Source organism: Hippoglossus hippoglossus, chromosome 19 (genome assembly GCF_009819705.1).
Source record: "Hippoglossus hippoglossus isolate fHipHip1 chromosome 19, fHipHip1.pri, whole genome shotgun sequence".
Taxonomy (NCBI): Eukaryota; Metazoa; Chordata; class Actinopteri; order Pleuronectiformes; family Pleuronectidae; genus Hippoglossus; species Hippoglossus hippoglossus.
Genome location: NC_047169.1, coordinates 16273348 through 16293888, shown reverse-complemented (window position 1 = coordinate 16293888; position 20541 = coordinate 16273348). Strand labels below are relative to the sequence as shown.

The 20541-nt window shown below is 41.3% G+C and overlaps 2 protein-coding genes across 3 annotated transcripts; both read right to left on the bottom strand.

Moving 5' to 3' along the window:
• Window positions 1-69: 69 nt before the first annotated feature.
• sh3bp1 (SH3-domain binding protein 1) lies at window positions 70-14010 on the bottom strand. 2 transcript variants are annotated; one of them, XM_034571150.1, is made up of 18 exons: window positions 13716-14010; window positions 10117-10159; window positions 9640-9744; window positions 9466-9542; window positions 8955-9066; window positions 8559-8631; window positions 8247-8338; window positions 8083-8151; window positions 7826-7916; window positions 7588-7724; window positions 6784-6895; window positions 6384-6465; window positions 6218-6298; window positions 5142-5255; window positions 4490-4587; window positions 3421-3589; window positions 2948-3267; window positions 70-572 (listed from the first exon to the last, which is right to left on the bottom strand). In XM_034571150.1, exons 1-18 carry the CDS (start codon window positions 13763-13765, stop codon window positions 301-303), a joined length of 2097 nt encoding a protein of 698 aa, XP_034427041.1. In that variant the 5' UTR covers window positions 13766-14010; the 3' UTR covers window positions 70-300. The 2 variants fall into 2 exon arrangements, with proteins under 2 accessions (XP_034427041.1, XP_034427042.1); XM_034571151.1 differs by lacking the exons at window positions 9640-9744; window positions 10117-10159; window positions 13716-14010 and having other exon boundaries at window positions 8247-8339; window positions 9466-9495.
• A 1411-nt stretch (window positions 14011-15421) lies between these two features.
• pdap1a (pdgfa associated protein 1a) lies at window positions 15422-20503 on the bottom strand. The gene is made up of 6 exons (XM_034571228.1): window positions 20302-20503; window positions 19384-19466; window positions 18688-18762; window positions 17832-17956; window positions 17513-17664; window positions 15422-17161 (listed from the first exon to the last, which is right to left on the bottom strand). Exons 1-6 carry the CDS (start codon window positions 20312-20314, stop codon window positions 17127-17129), a joined length of 483 nt encoding a protein of 160 aa, XP_034427119.1. The 5' UTR covers window positions 20315-20503; the 3' UTR covers window positions 15422-17126.
• Window positions 20504-20541: the final 38 nt, after the last annotated feature.

Below are 20541 nucleotides of genomic sequence, written 5' to 3'. Positions count from 1 at the left end.
TGTGATGGTGTAGATTTATGGAAAAATACAACCTAAAAACATAAGAAAAACAACTGGCAGACTTTTTTTGGATGTGGATTCATTTATTGCTTTGGATATTTTTGTTTTAACCAAAATGACTTTGCATTCTGGGAAATATCGGGCATCAATAGACAAATAAATAAATGGTACTGGTTATGAAAAACAGACCCAAAAAAAGTAATTAAGCTGCAACACTTAAACTTAAAATACATACTGGAAGGCACTGAACAGCACAATAACCATGTTAAACAATAGTGAAAATAAAAAAACGAACGTGTTTCACTGTGAGGGAACTTCTTTTGGCTGTGATGGTGGAGGAAGGGGTGGAGGGCAGTTTGGTGCTTTGAGTCCAGGCCTTTTCAGTGGAGGCTTTTTCGGGTTGGCTGCCTGAGCTCGGGGTGCGGGCGTTGGCTTGGTCCTAGCCTCCACCCTCGCTGGGTCTGTGGTTGGGGGTGGAGGGCTCTGGAGCTTGGGAGGCACAGGGACTTTCGGCTTGGAGAAATGAACCGTCACCTGCTCGCTAGCTTTGTTGGTGCCAAAGGGTCTTCTTGCTGTAGAAAAACGAGAGCGGGGATATAAGGAAGACACTGACCAGGTTGTGTCCTTAGACCGTATATAAACATGGTCTGCACTTCCTCTCACTATTCAGAAATGAAGCCAAAATATCCTGGATACGAACGCTGCCATCTTGAGCTATTGGAGCCAGAGTCTGCACAGTTGCGATTCACACACTGGACCAATGGCAAGCCAGTCTCAGCTGTCAATCATGATGTCTCGCCCCATTATTAAAGCATCAGTTCATTAATTAAAACCAAATTAACTGGGGAAAAGTGAACAGTTATACAAACATAAGTGTGATAAGAAGTACCTAAAATGATAGAAATTGTCATTGAGAAAAATGTATTTGATGTGTACTTTGAATTTTTAGATTGGTCTATCTCCCATCCACTTACATGGATGAGGCTGGGTTTATGACCTATACTGTAGCCAGCCACCAGGTGGAGATTGAGATGGTTTGGCTTCACTTTTGGGAAGCTGACATGACGTTCATCCTTTTTTACGGTTCTTTTCAGAAAGCAGAGATTAATATTTCTTCTACTGTCCACTAAATGTACCTTTGATGGTGAAAATGTAAATCTTATACATCACATCACAGCGTTATGAAATGTTTTTAGTTAAAGCAAAGCTATGATAATTTGTAATTGAAGAAACAACATAATCTTCTTACAGACAAACAATTTATGAATGCTACTGTAGCTAAAGTAAGCTAACTCTACAAAGATCCTGCTGAGCAACTGATATAGTTTGGTGACTATGTCTCTCCTTTATATTTCTATTGCGTTAATTTAGCATGACTTTCCCGTAATTATCACAAGTGACCACAACGTCAGCTGTTTAAAAGCTACATAATTTCATTTTATCTCAATTTCAAAGACAAATGTCACCAATCTTTAGTGATAAATATCTCAGCATAATATTCTTAGATTATTATCAATGTTTAAACAAAAAAAAAATCCAACATTTGTCAGATTGCTAAATGGTGTGGCATTTCAGTTCGATTTATTTAGGCTGGGGAAGAGACACAATATGAGGTAACAGCAAAGTTGGTAAGAAAGAAAGGGTCTCAGTTTTGTAGACTGACAAACATCACATCAGGAAGAAAAGACTTAAAGGGGAAAGTTTTTCAACCTCTTCTCGGCTCTGAGGTAGTTACAGTGACGCATGACACGAGAGGTGGATATTTTGGTCAGTGGTGTGAGTCTTCCTGTTTCCTGTGTACTTCCTGGTTGCTATGGCAAGTGGTAATTTATTTTCTCTCCCTCGACAAACCACAGAGTTGATTTTGTGAGAGGAAAGGGGAGAAGTGAAGAATCTGTACACGACATTACACAATAGAAGGAGATATAAATAATGAGGCCGGTCTGAAACAACAATGAATGATGGGAATGCTGCTGCTATAGGAAAGTGTTGGGTCACTTAAAGGGGAAGTCCAACATTTTACACATGACGTTTACTTATGAGAAATGCTACTCAACTTGTGAAAACTGTTACTAATGTCTTCTAAGGAGCTGCGAGGTGATGTCTTAAAGGGCCCATATTTTACACCTTTCTCTGATTTAACTTGAGGTATTGGTCCCCCTAAGATGATATATCAGTGGTTTAAAGTCGAAAAAACTGCTGCACTGTGTATTTCCATGTCCTCCCTTCTGCCTCTCTCTGGAGCTGCAGACAGAACAGGCTGTTTTCGCCTGCCTCTTGAGCCCCTCCTCTGATTGGCTGACTGCACTTTGAGTGACACGCGACCAGGCCTATCACCGTTCTCATTCTGGCGCACCGACTCTCTCTGGTAAACACAGCTGAGAGACATGTTGGTATGTTTGGATACAGCTATAAAAGACCAGCCACATATTTACAGTCGGTTACAACAGGATGTTTCTGAACCTTAAGTTACACCGTCCTCTTGTTAGTTCAAGTTTTAGCAGGACAGTCGGCCAATGTAGGAGTAATGTCTCAAAAAAAGTCTGCGGAGTGACAGTTTTTTTTCATACTTTGAGGGTACCTACTGACCCCCTTCAAGTCATTATGGATAGTGAAACCCCAGAACTACTACTACTCTTAGTTTAAGTACAATTTACTAACAAAATGTGAGTATATTTTATACCTAAGGGTTAAAATTGCCAGTAAAATCTACTTAAGTATTCTATATCTACCAAGTCTTACTAGTAAGTAAACTTTGCTTGAGGATTTCCCAAGTAAAAATTACAAAGAATTTCCGTGTGAGAATTGTTACCGAGCTTTTGTTAAGTAAATGTCACTCCAAATTTTTTTCAGTGCAGCTTGAGTAAAATTTGAGTAAATCCTTTAGATCTGATACACAACTCTATCTCTTTGAACATAATGTTAGACTCAGAGGACTTTGACTTACGTTTGAACGGGGAGTTGATCTTCACCAATGCTTTGGGAGAGTGTGGAGGTGCCTCCAAAATCGACTCCAGCTGGCCTTGATCCGAGCACTGCTTCTGGGTGGGGCTCCTGTTCTGTCCCGGGTTTGGCGTTGATCCCGCAGCGGAAGTATTGGAGGCCGGAATGGGGTCGGGAGCGAATGATGATAAGACGCTGGACGTTGTGTTTTTAGGGGTTGGTGCCGTTGGTGCAGCTGCAGGGCGGGCCCATGTGGAGGAGCCACTGCGACTCACAGAGCCAGATTTCATCAGGAAGAAGGCGCCACTGTCCTGAGAGGTTGTGCTGATGGAAAGAAAAGGACGAAAATGTCTAATTAGTACATAAACCTACCTTCAGCTTTAGTCCTTCTATGTGACAGTAAAATGCAGTCATTTTATTGTCAATCCATTCATCATTTAAGGCTTAGCTGCGAATACAGTTCTGACATAAGGATACCTGTTTGACTTGGAGAGTGGGAGGTGGTAGGATGAGGAGGAGGAGGATGTGGGTGAAGAGGAGACTGCTCTGCTCAGTTTCTCCTTTTCTGAGATCAGAGACGATGCAACAGGAGCAGGAATGGTCACATCTGGGAACTCCGGGAGTTCTGGGATCTCAAAGGATACAGCTGACCAAAACAAGACATGGACATTGTTTTTGCTACATCAAATAGACAGCTTTACATTATACAGAATCAATCCTGTTAATTGGGTGATGATGAGTTTGCTGAGATGTGAGAATATAGTGACATTGATAAGAATAACTCTGATTACAAATCACAGACCAAACTGTCTGTTCTAAACAGTGTTCAGACTAGGTTCCCCATTAAACTTTGACCAGGTGGAGTTTGCAAAGCAGAAAGTGGTTTACATTTGCAGTTTCCAGAGTGGGTGCAGCGTCACCCTGGGGTTCCTCAAGGACAGGTCAAAGGCGCAAGATGTTTTCATATCCATCCTGATATTGTATATTATGATTACGTATTCATTTACTGCATTTTTGTTATGTTTTCAAACACATCAAAACAGAAGAACAGAACACACATAAAATATGAGCAAATATGAATGCCTGTCGTTATAGTAACCTGTAGATTTTGCAGATGCACTGCAGTCAGAGCAAGCGATAAAAACTTTGGGAATGATTTTTAATCTTATTTAAATCCTGCTGAACTGTTGGTTTCTTTATGCGACGTGGATTCCCAACCAGTCAAACTGGGCAACTGTCCCAATGCTCTTAACCTGAGGCCTAAAGGCTCCAGGTTCATTGTGTGGTTTATGATAATTTATTTAACGAGAAACTGAAATAAAAAAAGGAATGACAGGGATAGTCAGGTGGCAACTCCATAAATTCATTAAGATCCTGACTTCATTATACAAAATGTAAAAAAATCAACTGTATCACAGTTTTAGTGTCACTGCTGTGATCTCTTGAGATTTACCTTATCATAACTGAGAGAAATTTTTAAAAGCCAAAACTGCAAATGTGATAACTTAAAAATAAGTTCAAGTAAACCAGAACCACCCTGACATACCTTCAGGGAAGAGGCTGGAGCAGTACTGAATAAGAGGCTCCATAACTGTGACCACCTGAACTGAAGAAGCTGACGCCATGTCAAACAGAGCAGCTTCACTATAGAGACACAGAGAAGCAGAGGAAACAACAAGAGGTCAGAATGAAAGAATATGACATTGTCACTGTTCTGCATAGAAAGGAACTACATCGCAGACCTGGTATTAACGTCCGTCCTGAGAGATCTGATCTAAAGTGGTCAATGCTAAAAATACGATTCTTTATGACACTGTAGTGGGTCAGAGGCCGTCGACTGAGTAGGCGGTCTTTCATATGTAGCCCAGGACACATTTGCACTCGCACAGCAAAAGCCCTGTGGCCCCATTTGTCACAGACCCCTCTGAATGTGGTCTGAGTGATCAGATCTCAGGATGCATTGAGGATGCATTATAGTGTGTTCAAACCTGTTCTTAGAGCAGTCAAGTTGTAATTTGATCGCACAGGACGGGTTTCACTAAAACACTCTTGTGAGCAGAAGTTCTGGTTCATGACACCGATGCTCAATTGAAGATTATGAAAGAGGAAGGACAGGCAAAACAGGGAACATGAATGAGAGGAGTACGGTAACAGTACACACGGTATAAAGAAAGTATGATGAGTTATTTCATACGTACCCTTCAGCTCGGGGCCAGAGCAGGTTGGGCCCCAGGACGATGGCAATGTTTCTGGGGGTCATCTTGTTCACAGCCTCCTGCTCAGACAACAGAGACAAAAACTGGACCAGATACCTGACAGAGAGAGGAAAACACAAAGTAGACCGGGTGATGGAAGGAGACTTGGGAGTTCAGGGAGGATCAGTCAGGTTGAATTAAATTCTTTCAGCGCCCTTTAGTGACGAAAGCGCCTACTTGATGATTATTAGGTGAGAACTGAGATACACAAATGTGGCAAAAACACAACATCAGCCCGGCTGAATGAAAGGTCCTTTAACTTTAGATAGCTCCCAAAAAGTGAAGTCAAACTGTCTTGAACGCCACCTGGTGGCTTTTTGCAGTACAAGTCATAAAGCCCACCTCCTCCATGTTAGTGAATGGGACATGGACCAAACTAAAATAGTCAGACTACACGTCAAATATTTTTTTCTCAAAGAAGGTTTCTTTCCTTTTAGGTCATTTTTATCACACTGATGTATGTTCAACGGCTCAATTGCTGTTTTAGTTTTTATTAGTTATTTGAAGTTAAAAACAAAACGGCGTGAAACCTCATGATTGACAGCTGACACTGAGACATAATGTGTATTTGTGGGACCTTGCTACCGCGGCTCCATCCACATTTACTATTGTTCAGACTCAGATGGTGGCATTCATATATTTTAGCTTTATTTCTGTATAGGAGGAAGTGGAACGGTGTCGTCCATACAGTCTATGGTGGGCTAAATGGTCAAGTTAAAAAAATTATAATCTTATAAATAATGATAACAATGTCAAAAGCACATGATGTACCATGATGACCTGTATCTGGAATATTTTGGTTTAATTTTTGTACAATAGGAGGAAGTGGAGACACATAATCCATCTATATTTTGTGTGTTTGTTTCATAACTGCTAATATTTGCTAATCACCGTAGCACGATACACAAAGTTCAACCAATGAGAGTGCTACATGAGGGGTCGCCAAAGTCAGGAGCATTTTTTTGCCCCTGAGATGGAAAAGAAAGTGACATTTGTTCATGAGCAGATTGGGCACAAACCTGAGGTTGTTGTAGTTGTCAGGTGGCAGTTTCTTCAGCAACACTTTGAACTGCTCCAGTTTCTCTGTCAAGTCTTTTTCCCTATGAAGATACAGACCAAACTCATGACACGAACCTTAAACCACAGTAAAATGAGAAATATTTCGAGTGAAGATATTGCACACACCCAGCTGCTTTGAACCAGTCATTGTAGAGTTCAAAGGTCAATAGGGGCTCGGGCAGTTCTCGAAGGTAACACTTCAAAGCTCCTGTCAAAGGATTCAGAGACAAACAGTCCACAATCACAACAGTGTTTAATCAGTTCAAGGTAATATATAGTTACCCAATACTGTTGGACAAACAATGATAAAGAATAACACGATGCCCAGCTGAATTCCCTCTCTGCTTGATAAAATTGATGGATTTTAGGTTATTGCTCTAAAACTTCTCCAGTACACAGGAAATTATGTATTTCACGTTTGTGGAAGTTATAACACGGGCTGAGTGAACAGAAGAGGAACAGTGAAATGAGCAGTGAAAGTCACGTTGGCTGAACAGACAAAGAAGCACCCGTGACATATCTTTACCAGCCACAGCGTGAGGGTCAATTGTGAACTCGCTGTGGTCCACGTTTCCTTGATCCAGGCAAGTCTTCAGCCTCTTCACCACTGAGGCTGCCGCCGCCAAACGAAACAGGCCCTTGAGTGGTAAGTGAGGAAAGGATAAGTGATTAGGCGGGAGATCCAGAGATGGCGGTAAGGCTCAAGTGATGAGCAGCCAATGACCTCCCAAGTTGTAAAGTAAGTAAAATTCCATGACCAGGTCTAGCCAAGATTTAGTTATAACCTGATGCACAGAAGCCCGAGACAGAAATCAGAGCAGTGGTTTTCAAAAGTATTCAACATAATATCACATTTGCTGTAAAATATACTGATTGATTTGCCTTAGCATCAGTACTTCCTTCATGTTCCTGAAGCGGAGATGCTAAGACAATTTGATTAAAAAGTTTATAGCGTTTAGACACACTGTTTTGTCTGAATTTAGAAATAGAATGTACAGGTTATCCAAGCCTTTATGTCTTTAGAAGTTTAACTGCCTGATTGGCTTCATCTGGCTTCATAGATAAATACAGCTGGGTGTCATCTGCGTAACAATGGAGATGTTTGTGGTGCTCTCTGATAATATTGCATAAAGGAAGCATACATAGGGTAAAAAGTATCGGCCCCAGTACAGAACCTTGTGGAACTCCATGAGAGAGTCATCGTTATCATCACCAGAGCGGAATCTGATCAGTACAACTTAAACCAGCCGAGCGCTGTTCCTTTAATCCCAAAAACATGTCCAGGGTTTGATGCCACTGCCTGATTTCTCTTTCATCCCATCAGTCCTACCTCCTCTCCCATGCCCGTTCTCAGTAGCATGTGAATACACTCCTGGATGGGTACGGCGATTTCTCTGTCGCTTTTAGACAGATGAGACAGCAGAGGCTCCCCGTAGACTTTCTCACTGGAGAGGCCCAGCGCTGGCCCTGCACAATCAGACACAGCACACAGAGGAAATGAGCACATGTAGAAATATTGCGTTGACAGTGCAGGAAATAAATGCTCAGATGGACACACACAAGTTCACCATTTTGACTGTGATTCTCTTTGAGCTCGCTGATGTTTTTGTCCAGGAACTCGTGTGAATGTTTGTGGTATTCTGCTTGCAGTTCGAGAAGCTACGATTGCACAAACAAGAGAGGTGGTGGATATGAGAAGCTGCATGAGTAAATACTACAACGTTAGGCATATTTTTTGCAAAACCTGCAGATTTTATTTTGTTTGCACACTTTTGAATTCATTTAGATGTAAAAAAAATGTATATCTATCACAACTGCAGCTCACACGAATGAAGTAGTTGGCGTAGTGATCTTCTTTAGTCGCAAAGTGGTACAGATCTGCAGAGTACTGGTCCTGCAGAGACAGAAAACATCAAGAATAAACCATTGACTTCACTGAGGTAGTGGTGGCGGTTCAGTCCCTTTCTCACGGACACGAGGTACTCTTACCTTGATGCTCTCCAACTTCCTCCATGCTTCTTCCACTTCCTCCCGAAGCCCTTCCTGCTTTGCCTGGGCGCCGGTGCTGGCCTGACTCCTGGCCACAAACACACACAAACATGTCTCCAGCTTCAGAGGACATTACATTGACTGTCCTGGATCGTCCTGGAGACTTACTCTAACCTTAACCATAGTTACCCTAAACACATTTTCACCTTAAAAAATGTACGTTATGGGGACTTTTTTATCCCCATAAGGAAGAGAAGTCCCAATTATGTGACTATATAAACTGATTTAGGTCCCCACAATATGACACTCACCTTTTTGCGTTGTTCCAGTCTGTAGTGAGCTTTGCAAACTGCTTCTTGTTCTTGAGAATCTCTGGTAAATCATCCTAAAATGAAAACCAACAAGGGTAAAATGCTGAGATTAAACTTTTGGAATATTTGTTGGTCTTTTCAGTGATGACTGAGCTTTATATGTGTGTGTTTTTGCATTAAAGAAGAAAATACCAATGTGCTAGTCACACGCTTTGAAATGAACACATACGGGAATGGAAACAATAGCATGAGCACTTGATATATAGCTAGTACAATGTTTGACATGGTCGCGAGTGAAGGACAGAGTATTTTTAGACACAGTGCAGCCGTGGTTAAAGGTTGTTAGTGGTTCATGAGAAGTGGAACAGACGTTTCTCTTCGGCAGCCACTGTCTCACCTCGCTGAGCTTGTTGAGCGGCACCAGGACTTCTCTTTCCAGTTTCATCTCAAAGTCGGCCAGCATGCTCGCCAGCATCTTCTCCATGAAACAGCACATCTCCAACACCCTCCTGCCACACACACACACAAATAGAGCTCATGGTCAACTTCTGTGACAGTGAAACCGTGAAAACACATTTACATTAAACGTTGCGTGTAGAAAAGAAACCATCAAACACATACTGTAGAGCGCCTGCAACAAGAACTGCAAACTAAATATTCTGATCCCACATGGGACTTCCTCACGTCTACACAACACCTGACGCATCATTAGACAAAGCAAGAGACATGAAATTAATGGCAGCTCATCTCACTGCTCTATCAATCATCTATGACTATAAATAAACAATACACAGTAAACAGAGGGTCTACACAGGCTGGGGGATCCAAAGTTTAGGCACAGAGTGAATATGTATGTATGTATGTATAGATAGATGGATGTATAACCTGCAGAGGATCAAACCTGTCACCTGATAGAGGACTCTGCGTCAAAGTCTTTGAGGCTCTCTGCCATGCTGACCGACAGCAGCATCAGAGGGAGCTTTTTCTACGGAGAGAGAAGTGGGTGTGACACCTGTCAGCAACCAATCAAATATGTTTCCAGAGGTGCTGTGGATGTAGTAAGTCTCCAAGTGTCTGAGTACCATTCGTCTCTCAGCGTCCAGCCCGGACTGACTCTGCATGCAGCCCTGCAGCTTCTTGTAGACGACCTGAGCGGCCTTTTTGGCTGGTTCCACCCGCTGCTCCACCTTCATTCATTTATTCAGCCACACACAAACACACAAATAAAGATTTTTGTACTTCTCTTTTTAGCACTACACCAGAAAATACTGACAACATCCCTCCCTGTAAGCAATGATAATTGAGACATAGATGAAACTGTTTTAAAAAGTGTAAAAAGTTTTGAGAAACTGCCTGAAAATAAATGTATTGTAATTGTAATGTGCAGATACAAACGGTAATTTAAGTGCAGTAATCTGCTTTCTGGATGTTTTCTAACTGAGTGTCTTCTAAAGCTCATTGAACAAGTCATTTTTATAAGAGTACCAACAAGCACACGGACGAAGCAGTAACTATAGTTGTATTGTTATTAATATGTTATTGATGCTGGTATTACTCACCAGTACCAGGTCCTCGTGTAGTAGTTCAGTGGCATCTTGTGACCTGATGACGTGACACAGTGTTGGTTAGTGAATGTAAACACAACAAGTGCCAAAATGAACAATATCAACATTCAAACGTGGTTTTGTTAGAATTTACAGAAATCTAGTTATTCTATTATTGTCTTAATGATTTGCTGATTATTTTCTCAATTAATCTCATCTATAAAATGTGCATATGTATAAAGTGGTAAAAAATGTCCCATCACAGATCCTCTTCCTCCCACCAACACTGCCATCTTGCACAATTGGAGCCTGTGCAGTAGCGACAGGGGGATGTAGTGCCAGTAGTTGTGTATCCCGTCGATACACACGCTCAACCAATCGCAATCATAAGAGAATTGTTATCATCAAATAACCAATTAAAATTACCACTTGGACATACATCAGTGTGATAATAACATACATAACAGAAAACATATTTGAGAAACATTTATTTGACCTGCACTTTAACTTTTTAGTTTGGTCCATGTCCCATATATTACCATGGAGGAGGCTGGGTTTATGACCTACACTGCAGCCAGCCACCAGGGGGCTATTGAGAAACTTTGGGTTCACTTTTGTGGCACTGTCATGTCATGTCATCTTTATATACATATTATATACAGTCTATAGCGGTGCATATGACATCACAGGCAGCAGCTGGTTACTGAACTAAGCTGCGAGCTTCACTATTTCCTGGCCAGGTGCATTGAGATCCCCTTGCTCAGAGTCTTTATGCTAATATGAGCTAAGTAGAAGCTGATGCTAACTTCACATGAGTAACTTATGACCTATAAGAAATAATCAGCAAATACAAACTAGTATTCTTTGGTGGTAGGGTTGAAGAACTTTTTTTAGGCCAGTCTGACAAACAACACGAAGCCAACAAGCTGAACCGCTGGAGTGTGAGGGGTTGTCTCTGAGGTTTACTGCAGCACCAGCTCTGAGAGAGAAATGACGGTTTAAGACCACAACCCTGTTTCACCTCCGCTGTGGCATGCAGTCGTGGGGAAGAGGAGGGGGAAGAGATCAGCAGAGATGAAGCACAACACGTGTCTCTGCTGCTTTGAGAACATCTTTTAGTTCGTGATGCACCGAAAAAACGAAGCACAGCCCGGTTTGAAAAGAGGTCAGATGAGCTTCAGCACGTCCGAGTATGTACGTTCTTATTTTCCCCAAGGAACGTGACATCTGACATTTCAAAACACAAAGAGGAGGAATGCATGAGGCTCACATCAGTTCCTCTGATTCTTTTGGAAATGCTTCACTCCACATAGATTACAATTACATCCCAAATGTAGTGGTTGTTTATAAGGAAAGTTGAAGCTAGGGTTGGAAATCCAGGAAAAGATAACGAGAGCAGGCCACACTTTTGGAAAACTGTAACCGATACGTCCCACGCCATCCCATCAGCCCCAAAGCTTCGCACGCTAAACACAAGAAGACGACTTTTCTGTCACTTGCTCGCTCACTTCTGATTGGTTGTGTATATTACAGTCCCGCGAGAGCCACAGACACCCGCTTTTTTACAGATTACTTCTTCGTTGATGGCTATCTATATATACAAACTGTACATTACATGTGGATACTTAGCATGCATGCGTGTGCTACTGTGCATTATGTTTATCTCACCAAAAGTCACCGAGCTGGAGTAAAGTGAGAACTGGGTGGAGGGATGTTTGTAGCTGAAGTGCACGTTGCACTGCTGCAGATGCATGGTTTGTAGGTCTTTTATTAAACACACACACACCCACACACCAAGAGAAAACCAGACAAAGTGTGTCATGCATGATTTCACCCACTCCGTTTCAAATATCAGTCACTGCCATGCAAAACTCTCAAGACCCGAGGTATTCGACTTGTGTGGCATCCAAATACTTGAATCAAACTGACACCTACTCGTGAGCCAGGCACAGACACATGTGCTCAGAGATGAACGGCTAAGATCAAGGTTTTCGATTATCTACAGACCGAAAAATGAAAACAGTGATGAAAACAACACAAATGGAAAAATTGCAATAATCTATTTACGTTGTGTCATAATTTCGTTTCCTCTTGCAGAGATGCCTCACACTTGTCCCCTCAGATGTGCTGAACCGCTGTGGTGTTCATGCGCGGAGGAGCCTGAGGTTTCCCCAAAAAATCTGCATGTGTCTCTTTCAAGAGGAACCAGCCACTGTAGCATTCCTGCTAGACACACTTCCCACCGCCGTATTTGCAAGAGTGAAAATGAGAACATGGAAACCAAAGCAGAATTGAACATTTCCTCAAAGCAGAATAGCACTGAAACGAAAGCTTCTCCAGCATACTGTGGCAGGTAGTTAGCTCTGGATTTGATGAAAATGAAAGACACCTTAAAGGTTTTTATACTTAAAATATTACAAATGTTTTTTGTGTTTGTGTTATTTGACCCCTTTCCACTCCTAGATCCCTCAGACCCTCAGATCAGCAACTCGGTTTCGCGATGAGACCATAGACCGTAAATAAAGATGGACAACATGACAGCTCCACAAAGGTGAAGCCAAAACTTTCCGATTGCCCCCAAGAGTCTGGCTGCAGCAGAGGTCTTAAACCCCAGCTCTTCCATGTTAGTGGATGGGACATGGACCAAATTAAACAAAAACCAGGGGTGAAAACATTACTTCCTTGGTGCTAACTTTGCTGGATGTGTAAATTGACATTTGACTAAAAAGTCAAATTACACATCAGATACATTTCTCAAATATGATTTCTGTCCTATTAGGTACTTCTTATAACACTGATGTGACAAATGTTAATTTTACAGTAAGTTTTAATTATTCATTTGATGGGGTGAATCATCATATTGACAACTGAGACTGACTCGCGATTGGTCAAGCTGTTCCATCAGAAAGGTTATTAGTATGGACGTAGCCTGAAAGTGAAAGTTTCCTACAGGAGTTTGCGGGATCACACTCGCATCAGTTAATGCAAATTCAACCATCCACCGATCATTACGTGTTCCTCTCCCAATGACATGCTCAAGCTTAAACTCAAGACTTACAATGTTATCTCAGGATCTTAACTGTCTTTGTTTATATTAAATTTTTTTTTTGCCTTGTATTTGATTTTAATTTTACAGTTTTTTATTGTACAACACTATTAAATGTGCTTCATAAATAAGCTTGACATGAAATGATCCGTACTTAGATTAAAACTTAGATCCTTGAAGAAAACTGACGTAAATTCACGTTATCAAGCTTCGAAGCTAAAGATTTTTGCTGAACTGAAACAACTGTTGTGAGCAGATTTAAGTTACAAGGTCAGTCAGACTAACTCTTTTACAGCTAAATCTAAAAGTTTGATCATAATAATCTAGCGAGTCAGATTTAAACTTTTCATTTAAGAGTGGAACATTGTGTTATTTCTTCTCTCACTAGTTATAATGGCACTTTAAAGCACTTGCTTTTAACTGCAACTATAGTTTCAAGGTCATGTGTAAACCATGAGACTAACATAAAATCCCAGAATAAAACACATGAATTTCTGGTTGAAAGCCCTCGAGTGTGGGAAAAAGAACTTTCGAAAACTCAGAGGAAGTTTCAGATCTCGACACTTACCTTGCTGCAGAGCTGAGCTGCTTCAGGATGCTGAGAGACTGTCGGAGCATGCCTGCACCGGAACCCGACGAGCTTCTCTACCCGACCACCACCTGAGACCTGCTCAGTACCCACAAAGTGTCCACAACACGTCCACGCAGGGTCCAGCCGTGCTACTTCATCAGGTGAGGAAGGTACAACACAGGCCTGGTCTTCTCTGCCTCCGTGTGTTTGTGTATGCGTGTTATTGCCGTCAGGTTTCGTTCTTGTTTCAGGGGTGTGCTCTTAAGTAACAGCTAGCACAAGTCGGTGAATGAGGAAGTTGCACAGATGAAGTGTCAGCTGTGAGGGGGAAGAGAGATTTTTTGACAGGTTTGACTGTCACACTTTGTATCAACAATCTGCACAGATATGGTGTTAACTCTGACATTACACAATGGAGGTATAATGGCTTTTATACTGTTTACCAAAGAATAATTTACTACTTACAAATCTCATTTTGAAATATCCTCCTGGCAGCCTGCAGTTAGTTAGTGCTTCTGTAAATGATAACAGTGTGTGCGACAGAGGTAAAGATATTTGAAAAGCAACAACAAAAAAAAAAGAGGAAACTGTCACCGCTGCTGACTCCGATATAATCTATTTTTAAATCAGTGCAATTTAAAATGTTTAATTTGAGTATGGGCTAGACTCAGGCCTAGAGTATTTGTATAAGTTGGGCTTTATCTGCATTCATTTTCTTAAGTGTCATTCTTTTTGTTTTGCCCAGAATAAAGATGACGACACATCTCCACTTCCTCTCACTCTCCACAAACGCTGTCATCTTGCGCATTTGGAGAAATAATTTGCTCACTAGCGATAGGGGGGATGGAGCCGCTGTATGTAGGTCCTGCCGATAAACACGCTCGACCAATCGTGTGTCAGTCTCAGACGATTCTCTCCATCTTCATAACATCAAATTACTAATTTAAACCAAACTTACTGGAAATGTTAACATTTAAAATACACTTAAATGACAGAAACTATCTTTGAGAACAAAGAAAAATATTTGACAAGTACTTTGACTTTTTAAAGTTGGTTCATTTCCCATCCACTAACATGGAAAGGGTGGGGTTTAGGACATGTTCTGCAGCCAGCCACCAGGGGGCGATCAAGATGCTTTGGCTTCACTTTTGGGGAGCAGTCATGTCATCCATCTTTATTTACTCTGTGCCTTTAACTCTCAATAACAGATACAATTTAATAGGGGGATGTGACAGGGGCCAAGAAAAGAAAAAAAAAAGGAGGAAACCAAGTTGCAGATCCAGGATTCTTTTGGAATTACTTTTTTGACATTTAGAGATTTTTTTTAATACTCATTTCTCAGGTCATAAATCAAGGAAATATCAGGCACATTTAGGGAACTGACACCTAGAAATGTGAAATATTCCGCCTGATTGAGTTTCAGCGGGCCTTTGGGTTTTGGTGGAGGTTTCACTCTGAGTGGCATTTTGTTATTGAAATGTGTTTTTGCAAGGAATATGTTTAATTCCAGTTGCTTTTATATTTCAAATGGCTTTTTTTTTCTTTCAAAGTATGAGTTTATTTTAAAGTATTGTCGAGAAGACCGTGGGATCTCACATCTAGACAGTTATGGCGATTCCATAAGAGTCAACAACATAATCAGCTCCTCTGTTTGCCAAAGATTCTGTGAATAAATATGGCGTTATTAAATTTCTCTTTCAGTCTTGAGATAAGCAGGTTGCACTTTATTGAGAGATTGATTTTACACAATATTTTAGATTATACCATAAATAACTTAATAAATTCTCATCTTATGACGCACAACAGCATCCAACTTTCAATCCTGTGTGTTGCTTAACATCCTGAGATGAGGGAGGTAATCAGAGGATAGTGTTCGTCAAATGCCATCTAGTGGTGGTATTAACGAACTGCACATGAAGAACAAAAACATGATGCTGTTTAAATAGTTAAAATAAACATGCTACATTTTTACTACAAACTCCAGCTTATGATCAATGTTACAAAAATAATCACCATTTTCACTTGAACATAGTATTTTAGCTATGAATGATTTTATTGTTTAAAAATGACTTCAAATACACAAGGGGAAATTATTTTCATGATGTGGCTACAATTCTCATTCGTTTCAACCACTCCCATATTATAGGCAATCTTTTTTTTTTTACTGCTTAAGACATTTCCAAATCCAGCTCATACCGAGTTACCAATTCTTTATGTACATCTGTGCGGTCTAAATCATACAAACGCCGTCTTTGTAAGTAAGACGGCTGAGTTGAGCTGTCTGTGATCATTTTGTTATTACTGGTGCTGATGTAGAATGCTGATAAACTAACTGAGTGTAGGTTTAAACACAGGAGATAAAGACTGTTAACTGGCCTCGTGTAAACTTGGAAAAAGGCAACAGAAGATACACAGAACCACAGAGGGTCCCATCAGAACTGGGGCAAGGCCACGGTCACTGAGGCAGTTTCAGACTACGCTTTCCAGCACTGATGCTCAACCACTAAAACTGTTATTAATCAGGCAATTCAAGTAAGATTCCTGGTGCTTTGAGGAAAGTATCACAGGACACATTTTGAGAAAACCTTTGAACCAACAAGTACAAGTCGATCAGAGGGACTAGAAGAGTAAATTTGGAAAAAACAATGACTCGACAACAGAAACGTGAAATTAACTACATTCTGAACTGATTTCAACTCTGTAAACTGCCAAAATAAAAGTGACCGAAAACTAATGAAAATTAAACCATTGCATCATGATAACATGTGTCAGCTGAGGTACAGCATGCATGCCATTTGTTGATCCAAAACAAAAATATATATACCTACAGAGTATATTTCCTATATATCAGTCTATCCTCTGAATAGTTTTCTTTTCTCCACATTTCACTGATTTGCCATCTTACAAAACACGTGAGATGGAAGGAAAAGTAAAGCACCAAGGAAATTCTCATGCACGCTTGCTGTAATACCTGTTCAGTCATTGAGTAAATTTGTACTAGAGAACCTTATAAAATGTATGAATCAAAAGGAATGGAAATAACTCCAGCAGCTTTAGAATTAAAACCCTGGTCGGTGGCAATGAGTAAAGAGGCAGTGAAGCACTTGGAAAACCTGCGATTTGTCTCCTCTTGGAATTTCAAGGAATTTTAAAGAAAACTAGAGGCATCCCAAATGTTGCATTCCTCTTCCTCTTGCTTTTCTCCACCCGTTTCCCCCCGTCCTGACAACGCTGTTATGGAAGACCCACAACGCTCAGATTTGAAATGAGGGACAGGAGTTCAGGAGCACCCCTGATCTCACACCTCTTGCATTGGTCCCCTCCCCGTTCTCCTTTTCGTCCTCCAGATCTCCTTCTCTCTCCATCCCTCTGAGACTGAAGTGCATGATGAAGCTTACAGATGGAGCACTAGCGCTTTGCTTTGCCATCATCTGATTCTTTGTCTGATTGAAGAAAAAAAAAAGTGGTAAAGCCTTTGGTTTCAAACATGGTAAACAGAATATGAGGTTTGTGAATTTGTGTATTTCCTGAAAGCCACAGAATCAGTCACACTACAATAACTGCTGATGAAGGCATTTACTGAGCTGTTTTACAAGCTGTGAACATACAGGTCTAGTTTCTTTACTGAACTGAAGGAAACTGTTCAAAGCAGTTACAGAATAAAGTAACAACTGAAATAACCAGAAGTGATGCGAGTGCTCACTGTGATTTGCACTTTTAGAAAATATGCAACATTACCACCTCTTATATGTAATTTAGAGAATGGGTCAGAGTTCATTGTTGTGTTTTCTCACCTTTCTTGATATCGTCTCTCTTCTTGGCCGCATCCTCCCTCTGTTTCTTGATGATGGCCAGTCTGGCGAGGTCAGCCCTTGCCTGCTCAGTCTTCCCCTCAAGATGGAGTTTCATGTAGCGCTCCTTTGATTTCTGCTTCTCTATCTCCTCTCTGAAAGAACAGAGAAGAATTCACGTAAGATAAAACAACAATTTATTCTCATACAAAATAAGAACCTGCTGCTAAAAACCAGGGTAAGAGACAGTTTATAATTTCAGGAACTTAACCTAAAACAAACAAACAAATATATCCTTTTTGAGTGACTGTGTGACACTAACCTCTCTCTGCGACTCAGTTCTCTGGGTGCAGCGACATCTATTTCAGTCACCTTCTTGCTCTTTTGGGACACACGGTTTGGATTTTCAATCTCTATAAGCCCTTCCACTCCACTCCTTCTCCTGGACTGTGTACGGAAAAAATAAAACTTTTATGACCTCAGTGAAAGAGGAAGACGACTCCAGCTACAAACACACTGCTTGTAAATAAATGCTAATCCTTCAGTATATTGCAAGTCTGCGACTGTGAAGATTTCTGGAGTCAATTATTCAGGAGTATGTTTATCCTTCAAAAACCCATTTCAGACCCACTGTGCATATTCTCATTCCCTCTGATAACTGGCAAAAAGTGCACATGGACATGTGTTCTATTCAAACACTTCCACCAGCCCTCCATTGGCATAGTGGTGAGTAGATAGTGCATTTTCATTTTTGGGTGATCTATGCCTTTCCGCTTGTCTGGAACTTTCTACAATGTCTCTTCTCAAATCTGCAGACATTTTTTCCTGCAGGAGGTTTTCAATAAAATTAGAGACTAATTACGGTGATCCAAATAATACGAGCAGCTGGAGGGAAAGATGGTACAAAGAGTGGTAAAATAACATCTAGTGTGGAGATGCACAGTAAAAACAGGTGTCACACTGTAGAACTAAATTCTTATGGCATAGAAATAAAGATGAAACACAAAATCACAGGAGCTCATAGATCACCGGAGCATCATAGATTAATTTAAACAGTAAGGATTAATTCAACACTAAACTAACAAATCTTCACTTTACTGCCTCATAGAATAAATTACTTTACCAACAATTTAACAAACCAAGAGCTATGTCATTGATTTAACCTTCTCATCACTCACCTCAGACTCTTCATCGCTGCTGCTCTCCTCCTCAGACTCTGAAGATTCCTTTTTTTCTGCACCGCCACTTTCTTCCTGTTAAACACACAAACGCTGCTTTCAGACATGCACTGAACTCAAGATAATCTCCTAAAATGATAAGGCAAATAAATGAGTCAGTTGCGGTGGAGATTCTCCTGCCAGGCCCCCTAGTAAAAACCCCAGATAAAGTCCAAGTGAGTTTAAGTGAGAAATAAGCAGAAGATTATCTGGAGGATTCACCACGAGCGAGTGGGCGTGTTTATAAGGTTTCTAACATGCGATGTAGGTCAAACTGGAAAAAAAATATATATATATACATTATCTCAGAATAAAAAAGATGAGCCATACAAGTAGAAGACACTGACGAAGATGTCAACTTAGATAAACAAGATTTGAGAGCTTTTGGCGATAAAGGCTGACGTGACATGTGATCTCTGCAGCTGAATTTATGTTACGTCCATGCTGCATCACCTCATTTGAACACTGTGATTACACATTTTTCTGTTGTTGTGAAGGCATCTTCGCAGAGAATCTCCTACTGTGTTCTTCATATGTGAAAGGCAAACTCCAGACAAAGTACGAACCCTATTGCGCAGACATTCACTCCTGAATCCATGTCTGAAAATTGATTCATTGGCGTAAATACACGTCTGCCACAAGATGTTTCTCACTCACCAACTCCTTCTGTGCTTTCATCTGTCGGTCGATCTCCTCGGGGTTGCTGAACTGCTTTCCCCGGCCCTTGTGGTTCTTTTTCCCTGCAACGCGGTCGTCAGAGTTGTCAATGGACAATCAACAATGCGACAACATAGAACATACAAACAAGTTGGCTGCAATTATTTTCAGGACAGCTGGGTGTGCATTTGTGTTCATGCTTCATCACAATCTGAGGGCAGACACAAACATTCTCAAATGAATCAGTACAGTCGCACTTGAGTAATAACTAGCTTCATTTAGAATTTGCTTTAAATACACATGATAGATGAGGACACATGCAGTTAGGGGAACATGTACAGCTCCACATATAAGATCTCACGATATTACGCAGAGACTCTGTGGTGGGAGATGAGTCACACTTGATGTTCACTGAGGGCCGGCAAATGGTCTGTTGTGTCTACTGAGCTTTAGATAAAGACGTGGAGCTGAACAGCTACTCGGTGCTTTACTGTAAAGTGTTCGTACCGCATCTGGTAACAGTGACAACAACTCAACAACGTGGAGTTTAAAACACATCATTGTGCTCTTTTAAAGGGAGCCGAAGTGGTCTCTGTGCACATGGTACTGGGGGGGGGGGGGGCTAAACACAACTAGCTGAAAAAAAACCAAACCTCACAAACAGTTTTCTGTGTCTAAATTACAAAGGAGCTCGTAGCTGGGTTCACGTGCCTGCGTCCGAGACACAAAGTGACAACTGGGGCGTTCGCCTCGTTTTCCCCGAGTGGCTCAGACCCGTGAAACGCGCTGCTAACCGGTTAGCATGCTACAAGCTAAGCATGAGAGGCTTCATCATACTGCCTCGGCTAGCCGCTCGCTAGCTACAGTTAGCTAGCTACAAAAGGAGCACGTTACATCCCTCGGAACGCAAGCACTCACCCCCTCGAGGCATGATTGGAGGTGATGTTTATACGGATGGACTCAGCTGCTGTGTCGCCGGAGAAGCGGACAGTCGCGCGGTTAGAAGCGGGAGTTTAAAGAGCCCGAAGAGAAAAGGTTGGAAACTCTCCCGCTGCCGCAGCACACACGTCAAGTGAAGACCCGCCGTGACGTCATCCGCTGTCTTCTTCTTGACCGGCTAAACGCATCGATGGCGCATCGCTGCCTCCCTCAGGGTGA